This window comes from Streptopelia decaocto (genome assembly GCF_964273445.1).
Source record: "Streptopelia decaocto genome assembly, chromosome: 6".
Taxonomy (NCBI): Eukaryota; Metazoa; Chordata; class Aves; order Columbiformes; family Columbidae; genus Streptopelia; species Streptopelia decaocto.
In genome coordinates, this window is record NC_138660.1 from 22,026,546 (window position 1) to 22,044,925 (window position 18,380).

An 18,380-nucleotide genomic window follows, 5' to 3' on the forward strand; every position below is an offset into this window, starting at 1 on the left:
TTTCATACAGAATAATTAATAGTGGCAAGTCCTGAAGCCTGCTGCTCTTGTTGAAAACTTGCTTACTGCAGGGACTGGTGCATTGGGAGTCAAGGGCTGGAGAGAACATCTTCCATTCATGCAAGTCAAAATGTCAACAGCCACATGGGAGAGAATAAAAAGGCCATTTGTGAAACCTGATGATTGATTGCTATTCTAAATTTTGGGCTGTCATTTTTCTGACAGCATTCCAGCTCTATTTCCAAGTAAAAAAAAAAAAATCTGTACAGATAGTACTGCAAGCTCAATCTGGTTCTTCAATATTAACCTGTTATCCTATTTACCTTTCAAATTAATTTCAACTGAAATTCAGTTCTGGAATTGCATTCTTGTGAAGAGTAACACTGAGTAACAGTGGAGTCCAACAACGTCTTTGAAACTACAAATATATAAAGCGCAGGCGAAAACAGTGCTCTATCCTATAACAAAGAAATGCTTGAAAACACATTCAGAAGAGTTGAGACCACTGGTCCTGAGTACTTGGCATAAGCAACAAATTAAGTCCTTGTTGTCTGAGGATTCAGGAAGAGGCAGAGACCTCCTACCAGAAAAAGTCAGTCTCATTGCAGTGGCATCCTTTTGGGGGCTTGTGCATGTAATTTCACACTGGTATTCAGTGTTGTCTTCTGTGCAAGTATTTAATGCAAAAAGCTTAATCTCCGCAGCAAATAAATATTCTAAATGTACAGGAATAGAGTTGGCAGGTGGACTTCATGTCATGTAACCCATCCCCTGCCTGAGGAAAGAGTAATTATCTTTAAGCCATTCCTAACAGATGTTTTTTAAACTCTTCTTGAAGACCTCTGATGATAGAGATTCTGTAATATTCCTAGACAGCCTTTTCAAGTTTTTTTCTTATTACTGTAAGAAAATTTTTCTCAATTTCTAAATTAAATCTCCCTTGCAACTTGTTATTACTTGCAAGGATCTCTTTTAAGGACATAGATTATTCTTACATGTGGCACATTTTTGCATATTTTAAGTTTGTTTGTATCTTCTTTTCTTCATGCGCTCTGGTGCTTTTTCTTCAGGCTTTGTTAAATTCTTTAGATTTATGACCTTTGTAATTGCTTTCCGTCAGATGCTTCTTGTTGCCTGAAATAACCTGAAATAACTTGCAGAGTCAGGGCTTGTGGCTGCAGTTTGAGGCCAGTGGGTCCCTTCAACTAGTCAGGATGTCTGCAGGAGAAGAAGGAAGAGTGAAACCAATACTTCATGGGTAAGGAAGGAGTAAATCTGAAACTCTGGAGCTGGATCAATCCCAACTCATCCTCTTGTAGCAAAGTTTGGTGAAGACACTGGGATTTTGAGGAGTCAGACAGCTGCTGGAGCTGGAGTATTCACTCTTGAGGACTGTGAGCAAATAAAGCTCCATTTCTTCTCTTGTCCTGTACCATGTGCCCTGCCTGTCACGGGCAGCTTTGTGCATAGCTTGGTGACATGAAACCCTTGACAATTATGCCCTGCAGAAAACAATGAAAGCTTATCTTTGTAGTGGGAAGTGTCAATAGTGGAGCATGTAGAACGAGTTGTGTGGTGTGTGCTTTAGTTGTTTTTGTGTGTTTGTGGGTGGTTTGTGTTTGTTCAGTGTTTCGTTTTGTTTTTTCCTACAGAATGTATAAAACAATTCATTGAAATACTTTTTTCTGTCTACATTTCAGATTTATGGGTGACTTTTTTAAAAGTTACCTTCTTGTATTTAGGTAGAGTTAAGTGCCTTATTTTGGCACTGGTTATGGGCTTTTAGTTTTTAGACTGATGAAAACATCTGACTTTTTGCTCTAAAGAGTTCTATGAGACATGCAGATGCTAAAAGGAGATTAAAATGAAGTGAGGAACAGTTTCACAGGAATTAATTTTTGAGGCCTTTTTTTAGGACCTAGGATATTTTTTTAGGTTTTTTAGCTAAGTGAATAAGGGACAGACAACTGGTTTTAGACATGCACCATGAAATGAGTTGCTTAGATTTTTCCTGTCATCCTACCAAGTACAATGGGAACTGTACATATATGCAGTTTACAGGGTTTTTTAATATCTACAAAAATATCACAAGTATGAAAACTTTTCATTTCAAAGCACTGCAGAATGTACGATGTTTTGTAGCTCTCTTGAATTTCCACAGAATTTTGTAGAATTGAAAATAGGAGGTCTGATTCCCTAATAAATGGTATTTCAGAGTTTATTTGATTAGTCTATTTCCGCTGTGACATGGATATCCTTTGTTAATTCAATCACATGCGGAAGTGTATTCTATACATCTCAAGATTAGCCTTGGGCCTGCCACGATGGGATTGTGTTTTTCATATGTATCAGCAAACTGAGTAATTTCTTCTCGTGTCTTTCTACTGTATTTTTCCTCTGTTTCTCAAACAGTCTAAATAATTTTTAATGGGATGAGTATTTTTTCATATAGAAGTATTCCAGTTAGGAATCCATCTTATTTTGTTCTTAAGATTAACTCTTTGGAAAATTAACAAGTCTGTGTTTTTCTGTGTGATTAAGCTCTGAGGGTTGCCAGCAGATTCGCTGCAACCCTCAAAGTAAACCTAAATGATGACCGTATCTTTCTTAGGCTCCATTGCACATAGAATTGCAGCTGCCACAGTGTATAAATTTATTTGGTGGTATAATTCTTCACTGATAGAAACAGCAGTGGTTCTGAGTTGTTAGACAAACATCTATAAAATTAGATTGGCTTAACTGAATGCCAACAGTAGCTACTGTACTTTGCTTCACACTGGAGTTGAATATACAGAATGCCAGTGAAGTTTTAAAATCTAAAAGAAAATAGCCAAAAGCAGCACAGATGTACAGATGAAGAATTTGGTCATGCATGTTTTCCAGCAGCTGTTTTTATTTTAGGTTTAATTTAAAATACATTCAGCTTAATTCTGTATTCAGAATCATCAAAGCCTACAAAAAATCCTCAGATTTTGTTTCACAGAGATCATTATCAAGTTCTGAGCAATTGTATGTTTATTACTTTCATATTTTGCATTTCTGGGGTTTTGTATACTACCCAAGGGCATAGTCTAACTCAAAGAATAACAGGAATCGATGTGCTTTTCATTTTACTCTTTTTCAGTGTTATAGAAGTGCTATATTAAGACTGGTTTTTGAAACAAGCCAGTTTTACTTTTAAACCTCCTATATATTTTATTAGGTTGCTGAGGTTTTAGTATTTTCTTAAATGGTTATGAAAAGAAAGAATTTTGGTCCTGATACCCATTCACGCTATGGGCTTTCTAGAAAGTTTTGTAATAATAAAATTGTATATATAGTACTTCTCAGTGGCTGATCCTGCGGTGCCTGTTCAGAGCGGGTCTGAGGCTGCTGGCCCAGGTGGGTGCAGGGTGGTGAGCTATGGAATAGAGATGGGTATTCAAGATAAGCACCTGAACAGTAAATGATTTTGAGCTTCTCTTTTGTTTTACATTGTTGTGAGCCTGCTTTTTGAGGGCAGTGTCTCTTGGCACATGCATTGAAGGGGACCAGTGGCTTAATTTAGCTTTGACTTGAACCAGTAGTGTTTTCTTGTGGCTGGAGAAAAAGGGAAATTAAATTCTTCTCTAGTGCACTGAAGAAGTAAAGAGATGCATGTTATTAATGAAAAGCTCTGGTACATGTTTTGAAAAGCAGATGAGAACAGACCATATAGCTCAAATCAACTGCTTCCAGTTCCTATTTTAGGCAAGTAAAACAATTATTGAGTGAAACAAGTTTGTGTATTCAGGGCAGTTTAATTACAGCCTTAAACAATTAAGTTGGGTTCCATTGATGACTGCCAAATCCTGTTGCTATGCTGGGCTGCTGGGTGGTCTGGAACATTAACTGGGCCCATCATGCCTGAATTGTCTGTACATTTGGGTCTGCAGAGGCAGCTTTGGATCCACTGGCATGTTTGTGAGACCATGCCCTGGTGAGTTTTGTCACCCAGTTCCGCAAATCCACGAGTTTTACATAGGCAAGGCAAGTATCTAATCATGCAGGCCCTTTGCCAAGCTTTTGAACTCAGAATGTGATTTGTCAGAAAACTAAATTGGTTGTCAGGACTTGGTCAGTTCCAGGCATATCCTCCGTGTTTTTCTCAGATTTGTTAATCTCTCTGCCTTAGCAGCCTTGTCTGAAAAATGGGGACAAAAATAAAAAGACTTACTGCCTACTGTGAGGTGAGGGCTATAGGATGGAAACATTGCAGTGTTGAGAAATGCCACTCAAGACTATAGCTAGAAGTGAGCAGAATACTTCTCAATCATAATAATATCACTGAGCACATAACCGTCCGAAGCAATGCATGTATTGCTACACAATTGTTTTGCAAAGTAGGCAGGCAAGTTTTTACTGGGAACTTTTACTGTGCTTTTTTGTTCTTGTTCTTGAGCTATCTGAATTGAACTTGGTTATTTTCTCTCCTAAAATTAAAATTTATTTTTCTTTTATTTTCTTTTGAAGTGCTTAGAATGTGTATTGAATGATAGCAACTTGACTACACTGAGTTTCCATCAGTCTTGGTACATGTATTGCCTGCAATTTTTCTGTTATTTCAGCATTATACAGTGGCTTAAGCACCCGGTGTCCTATAAGGATGGGAAGCCCCATGTGCCTTTAGAGGTAGCAAACAAAAGCATTAAATCTTGATCTTGTGCTGCTTACTTCAACAGGTGTGAGATGAGTCTTTCTCACATACTTCTCGATTTCTCCGGTTTGGGGTGATTGCTTGGTTTGGGTCCCTTTCTGAGATTTCTGAAATTTTAAATTCCCTACTCTGAAATGTCTTCTAGGTAGGAGGAAGGTGTTATTTACCCTTAGGTGACTTACCAGAAGTCACAAAGGCAATTAAAAAAAAGTGAGTTATCAGAATCACAGATTGTTTGAGGTTGGGATCTTAGGACATCATGTAGCACCTAGTGCCCAGAACTGGGCGCAGTATTTTAGGTGTGGCTTTGTCAGTGCTGAATAGCAGGCCACTTGTCCTGACACAGTCAAGGATGCCATTAGCTTTCACCCTTAGGGCATGTTGTTGGCTCAGTTTAAATGTTCTGATACCCAATCCTGTATCCTTTTGGGACATTATTTTCATGCAAATTCAGGTTCTGTGCTGATAACCCCTATCTCTGTCAGCTTTCTGCACATACTCAACAGGCTTTCAAACATCACACATTCACTGTGCTGTTTTAATGTGGTATGATACATAACGTGCTGCTTTGCTGCGTGTTGGATAAAGCATGATTGATTCTTGACAGCATTGCTGACACTAATTCATCATATCGTTAGAGCTGGTAACTCATAATCCAGTCAGTTACCAGCAAAAGGTGATTAGTGTTTGTTAAATGGATGTGGTCACAGTTTATTGAAGTGACTGTGTAACTTGTTGACTATGCCTGATGTCTCTGCTTGAGTTTGTCAATCTTTGAGTAAGAATTTGCATTGTAAAAGGAAACTTATTTTGGATTACATTATGTGTTTTCAAAAGTCAATGTTTTCATTACTTTCTGTATTGAAAACATCCTTGTTGTATTTCTTTCATATTTTCTAGGATTATTTCTCTGAGATTTTGTAAAAATATGAGAAATTTCAAACCCAAAGAAGGGCTGTTTTCTGATTGCTCTTGTTGAGAACTTCATCGGAAATGAGTCAGACAAGTACATGAGTTGATCTCAGAAATTTCAGTGTGCCATGAGTGAGAAAATGGTTTCTAGACTAAGAACTGATGGCAAGGCTTCTTGTTTAGATATACTGGTTTAAAGTGGATCTTTCTGTTGCTTTTATTTTAACAAAGCATGGATCAGAAATGAAGTTTGCAATGAAGAAGGCCTGACAGTCACAAATTAAGCGTCTTGGTCTTGGATCTGTTATAAGAATCTTTAGTCCTAGATTTTGACTCTGTTTCCACACTGTTCCTCTTCCCTGCCACCAAACTGCTGTAATGGTACCGTTCCAGCACTGAGCACAGGCAAAATGAACTCTGTGGAGAGCAGGCAGTTTCAGACAGAGCTTTCTTGAGCCTGACTTTCCTTTATTTATCAGGTGGCCCTTGACTCGAGTTGAAAACAGAATGCCGGTGCTAGTAAATGAATTGTGCTTTATGTTTTGCTAGCAAGATCTGTCTTGATGAAATTCAAAGGTACAATATTAGAGGTCTTGTCTGCTGTTTGCACTTGAACTTGCAGATTCAGTATCTACCAGTAAAATGAAATTAATGGTTTAATAGTACTAAATAGATCTGCATGAATCAATCACTGTAGCAAATCATCAGAGCATCCTTCCTCTCACCGAGGGTACAAGTAGGGGTCTGCCTGCCACACGTTTAGAAACCAAAAGCCTCTGGATGCCAGTGAGGCCTGTCCCACTAGATGTGACGATCCAGGCCCTCAGGAGATGCAAGGGTTTGCACTCTGCACAGGGTGCCAGTCCACTCTAGTGGGTAAAACTTCTCATAAATCTGCCTGAGCTCATAAAGTGAAGGGAAAAGCCAGCTAGTTTGGTACCCACTGTAAACAACACATCACTACAGCATTAGAAGTGCTTTCCTTGGGAGAGAAGTCTTAAAATTTGCTTAAGAATGTAAGGTACTTGTATCCATGTGAAAGTCTTCCATATATTTTAAACAAGGGCTGCTGCTGCCCTTGATAATTATGTTACATACTATGGCAACAAGTCTTGAATAATTACTCAAGTCTTCAGTGTAATTTAAAATCACTTATTTGTGTTCAGGAAAAAAAAAAGGCATGAGAAAACATTCTGATTTTGACAGGAACTGTGAGCAAATTTAAGTTGAAATGATGTCTTATGAAAAACAGAACTGAATGTCTTTACCACTCTTTAATTATTATATCCCTGTTATATACAAAATGGAAGGTCATTCTGACCTTCTTTGGAGGTCTTGACATTATTATTGACATGTTTATTTAGTGATTGCATAAACTTACAGCATTATTTCAGCTAAACAGACATTGTGAAAGTATAATGGCTTTCTGGTGTTCTACATATTTTTCTTAGGCCACTTTCATAATGTCTTTTGGAAGAGAAAGTTCAGGCATTTCGCTTATCCAACTAAATCCTTGCAGTAATGATGAACAGGGAAAACAAATCTTAAAGGATTTAAAAATTTTGCTGAAAATTGGTGTTTTCCTGATCTTGATTACCACTTCTGGCAAATGTTTACAGGGCAGATATGTCAGTGCTTTTAAATATATAGGATATGCATGACTTCTTGTATCTTAAAATCTGCATCAGATCTGCAGCATTAGCCAGCCCTAATAGGGGTTCTCTCTTCACTGTAAACATCCCCCTGAACTTACTCAGATGTCATTTTAAGGTAAGGGAAGCAGTAAACTCTTACTTAGGGAAAGTTTCCTTCATTCTTTTTCCTGAAACTTGGTTCTTAGGACACATCTACCTGCAGAGAAAAGGGAGATTTTCACCAGGAGCAGTCAGGCCTGTGAGCCTGAGGTCCGTTCTCTTCTGTGTGGACATTCTGCCTGGCCCTTCACCATGCTGGGGCTTGTCTCCAGCTCGTGAACCCAGCTTTCAAGCACCCCGCAGAAGAGAAGGGACCCACACAGAATACACAGTGGTTTTGAGAAACATTTCAAATTATCCAAGAGCCTGTAGCACAACCTGTTATGTAGTTTATTTACATAATTAGATATCTAATTAATGTAATATTTTACAGACACTGACTCTGTGTAAGTCATGGAGTAAGCAGAAATGAATCTTCTTCTGTGTTACTGTTCTTTACCTTCTTTTGGCATAATGCCAGTCACATGAAAACTGCTAAAGAACAATTCTGTTTGCATTAAGGCTGGAGGCAAAACACTTCAGTTGAAAGCTGTGTTCAGGAGGAATACACCAAAAAGCCTGCTAGGATGATTGTTTTGGTTATCTTGGCTTGTGCCTTAATACCTGAGCATAATGCCCGTGGCCACCTCTGAAAGTGCGTTAAACTGAAAAGCTGAATTCTATGCTCAGAGAATTATGTGCCTAAGTTATGGATCAGATTTGGCTCTGCTTCCTAGTAATTAATTATAAATTTTGATTTGTTCATGTATGAAGAACAAGTGTTTGCAGTCAACTTGGCCAGTTATTCAAAATCATTCCTGCAATTCTGTTGTAATTATGGTTGCAATAACTGTGCATAGAGGAACATGAGACTCCAGCTGGGTCAGACGAATGGTCTATTCTACTTGGTCACCTTGGACAAGACCAAAAGGAGATGCTGTTTAGTGAGAAACACTCACTCTTTCAGGAGCCTCCTCTGCTTTCAGATTTATTCTGTCACTGGGCCATCTTGTGAATTCTGCTGCCAGGTACCTGAGTCTAGGGAAAGATGTTCTGTTCCAGAATTGCTTGTCCCAGCTGGTGACCTGCCTGACGCTCAGGTGTGATCCCTGCTGCTGGGGGCTGCCAGCCCTCATCGCAGTCAGTGTTGGAGCCATCTCTAACCAGCTCAGCGCAAAATGAGCCCCATTAGCTCAGCTGAACCCCAGTGTTGATGCTTGTACTTGGTTACTGAATATCTGAAGTACAAACTGTGAAGGGTTTTTCTTAGTTGCATTTTAAGCTTGCAGTGAATAAAAGAAATTCCAGTAATACTTTAATTCCTTTCACTTAAGAATGGGAATAAATAATAAACACATAACATGCAACAGCATTTTGATATACTGTTATGAATTTGAAAAGTGGTAGAAGGGAAATTTGAATAAAATCTTGCAATTGATTTTCTTCTTGTGTTATATTTAAAGTTACCTAATTTTTCTGAGAGCTTTTAAAGTGACTGACTTGGATTGATTCCCAATGGAATTTTCCTTCCATACTAGGTTATTGTAATTATATAATTGAGCTTAACCTTTCTAGGTTGTCAATATCCAAGGACAAATGTTACCACAAACAAAGACTGACTGTCAGGGAAGATAAGTGTTGAATCTTGAGGGCTTTGTTGGGGGAAGGATGGGAGCTGTCATTACCTCTCAGGAGCTGTTTATATTTTGTTCTGGCTTTGTAAGTGATTACCACTTCTCTTTTCAGCTGGGTAAATATATATACAATTTGAAGAAAAAATATTTATAAAATCCTAACAAAATTATTGACTCGTATGCTTAAAAGATTTTACACAGGGGGATAAACTGTGGAGAGCTTTGTCCTGACCAGGTATGCAATTTTAAAAGCCAGTGAGATCAGAAAAGGACATAATTGTAATTTACAGTGATAAGTTGTTAAATGTAAACTGTATAGAATTCTTGAAATATCTGATATAATGTAAAGTATTTCCTTATTTTATGTTTTTCTGGAAATCCTCAACTACTGTGAACAAAACCTGTATGTATGCATTTAGGGGCAGGCTTTGTAGCATGCCCAGTTGCTTGACTCAGTACGGATTATCCAGCCACTCTTAAGGATGTTGTAGAATAAGGCTCCAAATTCACATTACTCGTCATTTGCATTTTGAATTTGGGAGAAAGCCTTGGAGAATTTGGTTCATTTGAGTAGCTGCTGCAGAATTTGACCATTGTGTGTACTAGGTGTTGATGCCGAACAGGCTGTGTCTTCTGCTACAGACCCTACAAAAGACAAAAATGTCAATTCACACAAGCACAAAACCTCCAAACATAGCACTTTTTCCAAGAACCCATTTTAGGGCTGTTTGCAGAATACTACTGCTGCTCCACTTAGCTGAATGCTCGTCTTTCTCAATATATCTAGTAGCCTGGAAACTTGACTTTCCTAGTTAAAAAGGAAGAAAGATGAATTGTTGAATAGGTGAACAGAGTCTTCAAGTAACACTCTGTATGAGGGCGTCCAGGAGTACTTTCTTGGCCTTCTGATACCTCAAGTTGGACCCTCAGACATATGTAAGTGGAAGCTCATTGCAGCCATGTAAATTGTTCTCCTATAAATTCTATGTGCCCCTTTTTGATTTGAAGCTTATATGAGTTCACATCCTCTGCAATACTGAAAATCCCTATAACTGGTTAATTTGACTTCTCCCCATACTCCCCTCTTTATATATGTACCCCTGAAAAATGTCAGTGCCTTTCTGGGTTTGGAATGGGGTGCCTGGGGTTGCATACATGCAGCTGCTCCAGCTCCCTGGCTGGTTGAACCTACTGTGCAGTTAGGGAGGTCCTCTCAGATCTTTTTGTCTACTACTCATTAAAGAAGAGGCAATAACTACGCATTTCTTTAAGGAAGACATTAAAATTTGTGAACTTTTCGAAGGATACATGTTCTCCACTCAAAGAACCTGGGAATCACTTCAGCTTTGTGATTTGCATCTGCATCTTCTGTGCTATTGTTGCAGCATCGTTCCTGTTCTGGGCTGAAGTATTCCTCTTCTGGCTGAAGTATAACTTGTCTCTGGATTTCTTTAATCTTTCCTTGACCTTGAAATGGCTGTCTAAAATTTACAGCTCACATTTTTAACCAGGGAATTTATTAGAGCTTTCTGGATTTACTGATTTCAAGTTCCAGTGTTTGACACCCTAAATAATCGGGACACAGTCTTTTCCCATTTTGTATGGGGGTATAGTCTCCAGAGAAAAAGCATGAGGATCTTAAACTATAACATGTTGTCAAGCAGCTCTATGAGCTGACATCCAAATTTTTTATAGTTACCATTTCCAAACTTTCTGAGACAGGAGGCACTTTCAGTGGTAGCACCTGTAACAGATTTTTGCAGTCAGGGAGAAGCAAAAAGATATTCCGAGAGTTTGTTGTTGAAGTGCCTCAGTCCCTGTACACTTGTACAGGGGGCAGAGTTTTCCTGACTTTGGGTCCAGAACAGTAGCACACCAAAGCATGTAAGATCGTTGAAATACGTGGGGTTAAGTTGGGGAACTGAAAATAGATTTCAGCATCAGTTTATCCATGCAAGCTGTGTTAAATAGTGTTCCATTTCTTCTATACTCTTGCTAAGACAAGATTGCTTTCCTGTTGATATTTTTGTTTGAGAAATATTGTGCGATATGCCCGAGAGTAACAGGAGCCCAGATGTTTCATAAAAATATCAGGATGTTCTAGAGCTCAATATCATTGTACTTGTTCATAATTTTTCAGGACATACCTCTAGTGTTGTTGGTTTTTTGTTTGTTTTTCCAGAATGTGAGCTCTTCCTTTTACAAGGCTCTGTTGTTAATTTCTGTTACATTTGTATTTTGATTCCAAAACTGAACCTAGAAATATTACTGTAATTCAAATCACTTACTCAAGCCAGGTATTTCCAGAGGCAGCAGAGAACCCACAGAGCCTCATTTCTTCTGGATTTAAGTTCCATGGCTGGATTCTTTGATGTCTAAGTGTCAACTCTGACAGAAGGTTTTTCTGCCCCTGGGGAATTCACAATGCCATATTCTTGGTGGAATCTTTAGTGTCTAGTAATGGTCAACTTCTCTAACTGCCAATTTTCAGAAATCTGTGGAAAATTAATTTACATTAAGTTGTCCAATAGATTCAAGACGAGAGGAGAACGCTCCCCTCCAAGTGAACTACACCATATTCCTGTAGGAAAATGAACTAGTAATCTCGTACTTCATTTATGTGTTGCTGAACTTTGCTACCAGCAAGATGTGGCATTTGTAATAGGCAACATATACCATAAGAGAGAGAACATTTAAAAGAAGGCAAAACCAAAGGTTATTTCCTCCTTTCTCCTAATGATCTTTCTTATTCTCTCAGCTATTGCCTCTTCAATGGCAATGAGCAGTAAGCCCTGGTTTACATTCTATCAGATGTGCACCCACTCCTCTTTCAAGCATCGCAAATAACATTTTGCAGCACTCCTATAGTGGTAGGTAACAGCCACTCCAAAGGAGCAGATTCTGTGTTTACATAATGAGCTTGGGTTGGCAGCTTGGTCAGCAGTAAAGGACAAGGTATCTGTTGGTGTCTTGTGCCATTGGTAATCGAGTGATAAGGTCATGTCTGGCCAAAGGAAACAAGATCTCATGGTGAAGATGCAAGTCTGAAAATTCCAACCCGATTTCTCCGCAACTCAGTGTTTCTTGCTTCCCTCACTTCAATCTTGGCAGCTGCAACCAGCGAACTCCAGTTGTGATTTGAAATGTTTGTGGCGTGTGTGGGGTACAGCTGTGCTGATGCCTGCCCAGCAAGCGGGTGTCTGGGCTGAGGGCTTCACCCACATGCTGCGTTTCCCCAGAGCTGAATTTGGTTTCAGATCAGGGGAAGCAGAATTCAGCTGGAAAATGTGTCAGCATTTTAATAACAACTCCAAGCACTATCACTAGAAAGATCTTGTATTTTAAAATACTAAGCTTCCCATTATAAAAATCAAAGAAAATTACTATTCTGTACTAGTGAAAGGTCTCCTGCTTCAGAGAGATAAGATTCTCTTGGTATCCAGAAGGGCATGACATTTTTCCCTTGTTTGATTGTATTAGGTATATTAAATATGACCTCAATGTTTAAGGTTGCTCAAGCTGCAAGAGTTCAAAATATTATAGATGGGATTTTTTTGGGTTTATTTTGTTAAGCCTCTGCAATAATTGTAAATAGTCATTCTTTTAAAGAACAAATAGTAAGAGGTCAAATAATCCATATATATATATGACTCTGTATTTCATTACAAAGGAATGTTCACAGGAGAAGAAATGTAGCTATGGTTGTTAGACAGATATTTAAATATTATTGGTGTATAAGTAAAAAAGCTTGAATCCGAAGAAAAGTATATAGAATTGTGAAATGTTATTGATAATTGAGAAGATAATGAGGTGTGAGGAATACTAGTTTTCAGCTATAGATGTTCACTGTTAAAAGGTAGGCTTAATTAAATGTCATAAAAGAGACAAGAGGAATGGTTGTAGTGTTATTGTAGTTAGTTTTTTCTGTCAGTTTGTAATTTAAGATTGGCAGGCTTATTTTAAAGTTTAAAATAAAATAAATCAACGTAGTCATTCTTTATGTTGATAGCTGCTTATTCTGAGTAGGGAAAATTGAATTTAGGAAAAGAGCAATGCATTTTCCATTTCTATTAATTTTTGTTAAAATGTATCACAGATAATCTCCAGTTCTTTGCAGCTAATATTTTATGGTTCTCTTGCTTTTCACGATGTTTGATTTAGAGGCAGGGTTTCACCACCTGGGGCTGGCTATGTTCTGCCCTGGGTGCTCCTGGCATGCTGGACAAGTCACTTTGTGCCTCTGCACCAGCTTCACAGCATGTTTTGTCCCTTTAAGTATCAGATGCTGTTTGACAGGGACTGCCTCATACTATTTTTTTCTTCACAGTGAAACACAGGGTGTATCTCAGTTGAGATATTTAAGAGCTACAGATATTACAAATAATATCTCATTATTCTATCTTTCATTTTGTTAATCTCACTTCAGATTGAAGTGTCTGTGCAGTAGTTTAAATTTTGGAGCGTTGCTAGTGTTTTTTGGCATATACTAGTGGGAAGAAAGGCACTAAAAGGTCCATAGGACAAAAAAGTATGAATGTTATTTGCCCTTTCATTTAATGAATTGCTTTATTTTTAATGGAGCAGAACTGGTTAAAATTTTCCACTGAGAAATATTTTTTGTTTAAAATACTGTGGTTTTGCTTGATATGCAGGAAACTGGTTAAAAAGAAAAACCCCAAAGTTAAGGTTTGGCATAGAAAACACTGAAACTTTTGCAATTTAAAGCGGCATTTTATTTCTATGGTATTAAAAAAAATACAAATCAAAACAAAGTGATTATTTTCATTTGGATGCTTAAACTATTGATTTGCAACAAGAAATGACTCTAAATATTTTTGAAACTTCTCACAGGAAAAACAAAATCTTGGCTTTTTTTTCACTGCTCATGTATATGAGAACCACACTGCTTTTCCAAACTGCTCTGGTGCTGGTTGGTTAAAGCTCTTAAATCCATAGTGACTAGATTTGAGATGTATGTAACTTGAAGACGTGAACTTCAGTGACATGATGTAATCTAAGATGGATTTTGCAGCAACCTGTGCTGGGAATTTGGGTCTGCATGCTGTGGGAGACCTGGAGAACCTGGGGCACAGGAGAGAGGGCATCCCGGGCAGAAATGTGCTCCAGCTGTGTTGTACCCTCTGTCCAGATCCAAAGGGTTCAAAAGGCAGTTTTGTTTTATATTTTCATTTGCATAGAGTGTTTTTTTTTACTTTCCAGAAGGGATTGAAATAGACTATTTTGTTTCACAAAGTTGTGTTTTAAAGTAATGCTGTGCTAGTCCCTGGTGAGACCAGAACAATATACACAGTACATGGCATTGAGTGAGGCAGCTGGATCCTGCTCTGACTGCTGGAGATATGTCAGGGTTAATCCAGTATGTTCTCATTCAATTGCTACAATTTTAGATTCTTCACAGTGTACTATACAGGACTAGGCCATAATTCATACAGTTAAAGTTGATATTAAGTGTCATGTCTATACAGCTTCCAACTTTTCATGTTCAATTTGCTTATTTTTTTGGAGGAAAATTCTTAGTTTTACATAGCAGTAGTTTTCCTGGAGGAAATGGTCTAAGGTAGTGAAAATTGTCCCTGTACCTTTGCTGGCATATGCAATGTTGTGGTGCCAAGGGGCAGAGAAGATTATTTGAAGTCGTCTGTGGTCTGAAATATTCAGCAGATAGGCAGTTGTGACTCAGGGTTTTAAAGATGCAGTAAAATGCACAGACCAGCAAGAAACCATCTTATCCTGGTTATAATGGGAAACTTGAAGGAGGGAAACCAAATTCAGTACTGTGTGGGATGATGGATTTGTGTGATTAAGGTCTCTGGTAGTACCATACCCATGGTAGGATTTCCTTTGTCTTCTTTTCATGTTTGCTTGAGGATTTGGGTGTAGGTGAAAACTTTACAGACTACTTTATTTGTGGATTAGAAAGGGAAGAGGTTTGTCTTACTACTGTCACTTAAAGCTGTTAGAGCAAATAAATGTGGCAGGATGCAGGAGCAGCATCAGATCCGCAGTGCATGAAGGATAAACACAAGCTTGCTTACTCCTGGTCTTGTATTAAATCCCCCGTGAGAAGCTTCATGGAGGGCAATAGGGGCAAATGGCTGAGTAATGTTAGTGTTCTGAGCCCAGGGTCCAAGGCACTGATGTTTCACAGGGCTGGGAGTTCTCTTTTCTTTCTATTTTGTCCAAGAAAAGACTTCACTGACAGTGATCTGTTGATGCTGACTTCTTTTACTTGTTTCTTGTTTTAAGGGAACATTGTCTAGTTAAAGGCTGGAAGACTCAGTTGTCTTCTTAATTACAAAACCCTTCAAACCACCAAATAGGCTCTGCTGTCTATATACAGGGCAGACATTCCACCAAAATCTGTGTACCTACAGAGTGCAGGTATGTTTCTAAGTAAAAGTCTGAGTTGGCAACACTTCTATCAGTCACTGTTTCAGCCTGTTTCCAGGTGTGCTATAGTCCAGGTATCCAGTGACAAATCCACGCCTGTTGGCTTTCTGGTAGCAGTGCTTTTTGCACGCCCTCTTAATTGGGTCATTCTGGTGCAGGAGACTAGTTTTTAGGTCCTGGAAAGAAGAATCTTTCTCTTCCCCAGATACCTTCTCTTGCAGTAAACACCGACCACAAGGAACAAGCTGACCTTTGGACAATTGTAAATCAGTTTCTCCATTCAAATCCACTTTTCGTTTCCCTTCCTTTCATACAGGTTGATAAAGTATGTGGACAGCCCAAACAACAAGAAGGGAACCTGTCGCCAGACAATATAGTGCCAGTGAAGGAAGCGGCTGAAACCCAGACATTTGTGATGGCTCACGTGAGTCTGAACAATAAAAGAAGGTAACCCTAAGCAACAGTTGCTTTGAAACAAACTCTCTGCCTCTCAATTTGTTAATGGCTCCTTGCACCATAGTGTTCAAGCCAGAGCCACACTTTTGTCACCCTGTCTTCTCTCCAGCTGTTGTCATCGCTGATAGTTGCACAGGTGTGTTTGTGGTATTAGGTGGCAGGTCTCTCCAAGAAAAGCATTATACGGGACAGACTTGATGTCATTACTTAGCACAAAGGTGTTCATTATTTCCAGAAATTTTTCATCATTTCAGTGAAAATGGTGAGAGCTTTTCCTCTACAAAGTCTGAGTAATTTCCACAGTAATTTCCACAACTGAGTCTAAATTACTTAAAATATAACTGCCCAGGTCTTTAAGGACTTGAGCTTATCCAGGGGTAGAGCTGGGAATGAGTGAAAAGAGAAGATTCATTGCCTGACACGAAGTCAGTCCCTCATTTCATGGAGCTGGGGAAGAGTAATAAGATCCCTTGAAATTGCCTTGATTTGTTATGTAACAGAGCAGGAGCAGAAACATTTATGTTTAGGTTTGTCGTGTCCATCTTGGCTTCTGTTCATGAGCTGCATGCCAGCTGAATTACTGCCACTGGCCCTGGCGTGTCCCTGCTCCCAGATCCCCTAGTCTGTTTTGTACTTCCCCTTGTGTAGCTCCTGGATTGGTCTTCTGTACATGGTAATTGGGGATGGAATGATGCCTTTGCATTCCCACTCATGATACATGAGTAGATGTCAGACCTAACTGCCCACAAAATCGCAATGACATATTGCTGGCTAGCATATTGTTCTCTGTCACACCAGTATACATTTGGAACAACTTCAGCAAAATGGGTGGAATCGTGCTGGGCTTGTGCTTCTGTCTGAGAACAGTATCTGATCTGCCCGGGGAGTTCCGTGTGTGTCTCTGTATCTTTGATTGATAGGTGATGAACAGGAATGCTACCATTTCCATAGCCTGGATTCTGGAGTTTGAGTTGTGAAGATAAGATTTTTATCCACTTCTATTTTAATTCTCATTTAAGCTTGCATGAATGAAACAAACACTGCTTTAGAAGATAAAAGTAATAGCAGCAAGCTCTTTTAGAGTGATAGCGTTATTTTTATCCCTTTGTTACTTAAAACCAAAACACAAGTTGTGCTAGTGCTTGGAGCTAATCAATTTTTACCATGCAAATCAGAGAAAAGACCATTAAGGAAATTAAATTAATAAATTCCACTGTAATAATCCAAATAACAGTTGTAGTACAATGAAATATGCTTTTAAAACCAGAGCGCCCCAGGTCATCTTATGTATAACTTATTGACATCACTGGGACTTGTACAATGGCAACCAAAAAGGCGGAATTACCAACCTATTAACAGGTGACTTCTTAAACTGATGCAAATTGGTGTCTTTAATGGCACGACAGAAGTTCTTTCTGACTTGAGGATGTGCTCCCTCCCACTCCTAATCAGCTGAATTACTTGGATATTGACCTTTTAAAATTTAAGACCTGTAGATGGAAAAGAAAATATGCTAAAATACACAGTTTTCCAAAATTGGTGTGAGCACTGAAAATTAATTTATCTAAAAAATCTAAACGGAGACCATCCTTATATAATTAGCACAAAACTTTACTGAAATACAATGTTGATAATTATTGTAGAGAGCCCATGCACCAGAAATGAAGGATGGAGTAATAGTTAGAAGTGTAGAATATTTTTGAATTTTCCACAGCTTGCTATGAAACACATGACATGAAGCTTGTACTTTGCTTCTTGGAAATGATTGAGAAACAATAAATAGACTGAAATACACAGTGATTGGCTACATCACTGTGGTGTTCATCATCTATCGTCTAATCACATATGATATCAATAAAAAGTAATTTTAGGTAATAAAATTTTATAATGGATGGGTGAAATCATTCCTGCAGTGGGTTGTTTAAAATGCACTTAGAGTGACAGATAACTGCTTCAGGGGATATAGATTATGAGAGTAATTATGTGAATCCTTTTTGGTGCCATTCCTTCTGGCGATTTAAAAAATGAAAGAGCAGTAATGTCAGCTGTCTGTCAGCGTAGGTACAAGGTCACACAGGGAATCAGCCCGACCGAGCCTGTTGGTCTGTGCAGTAGGCATCCCTCCAAATAATCCTTAATGCAAGGGGACTGTGGAACATGACTCCTACCTTTTAGAATAAGGAAAGAAAAAGAGAAGGAATCAGCCAGCAAAGTGAACAGAAAATCTGTGGCTCATTCCACTAATGTGTCAGAAAATTCCCAGACTCAAAGAACTGGTCTGATTAGCGCATCTGTAGAAGAAACCACAGTAAAGCGGCCTCTCATATCTTCTACCCTACCTGATCAGACATGCCCCTAAAAGCCTGTGGTGAGTCAACTTATACATACACATGTGTGTTTGCTCGAAAGGTATTGCATCTTTGCAAGGCCAATTACAGATTCAAGCTCGTTTTAAAAAGAGTTTGAGAACCTCTGGTTTCAGCTGTTCAGCAGAGCCAAGGCTGCTTGTGCAGTTGCAAAATGGGACTGTTAAGCTGGTGTCTTTGGTCCTTCCCGGTG

The 18,380-nt window shown here is 38.7% G+C and overlaps 1 protein-coding gene across 2 annotated transcripts in view; it reads left to right on the top strand.

Moving 5' to 3' along the window:
• Positions 1 to 18,380, top strand: part of LOC309441874 (glypican-5-like) — a 348,781-nt gene that overhangs the window by 106,174 nt on the left and 224,227 nt on the right. For both annotated transcript variants that reach the window (XM_082057076.1, XM_082057077.1), the window contains exon 4: positions 15,682 to 15,812. In XM_082057076.1, the coding sequence (XP_081913202.1) occupies positions 15,682 to 15,812 (131 nt within the window). The remainder of the gene's footprint in view (positions 1 to 15,681; positions 15,813 to 18,380) is intronic.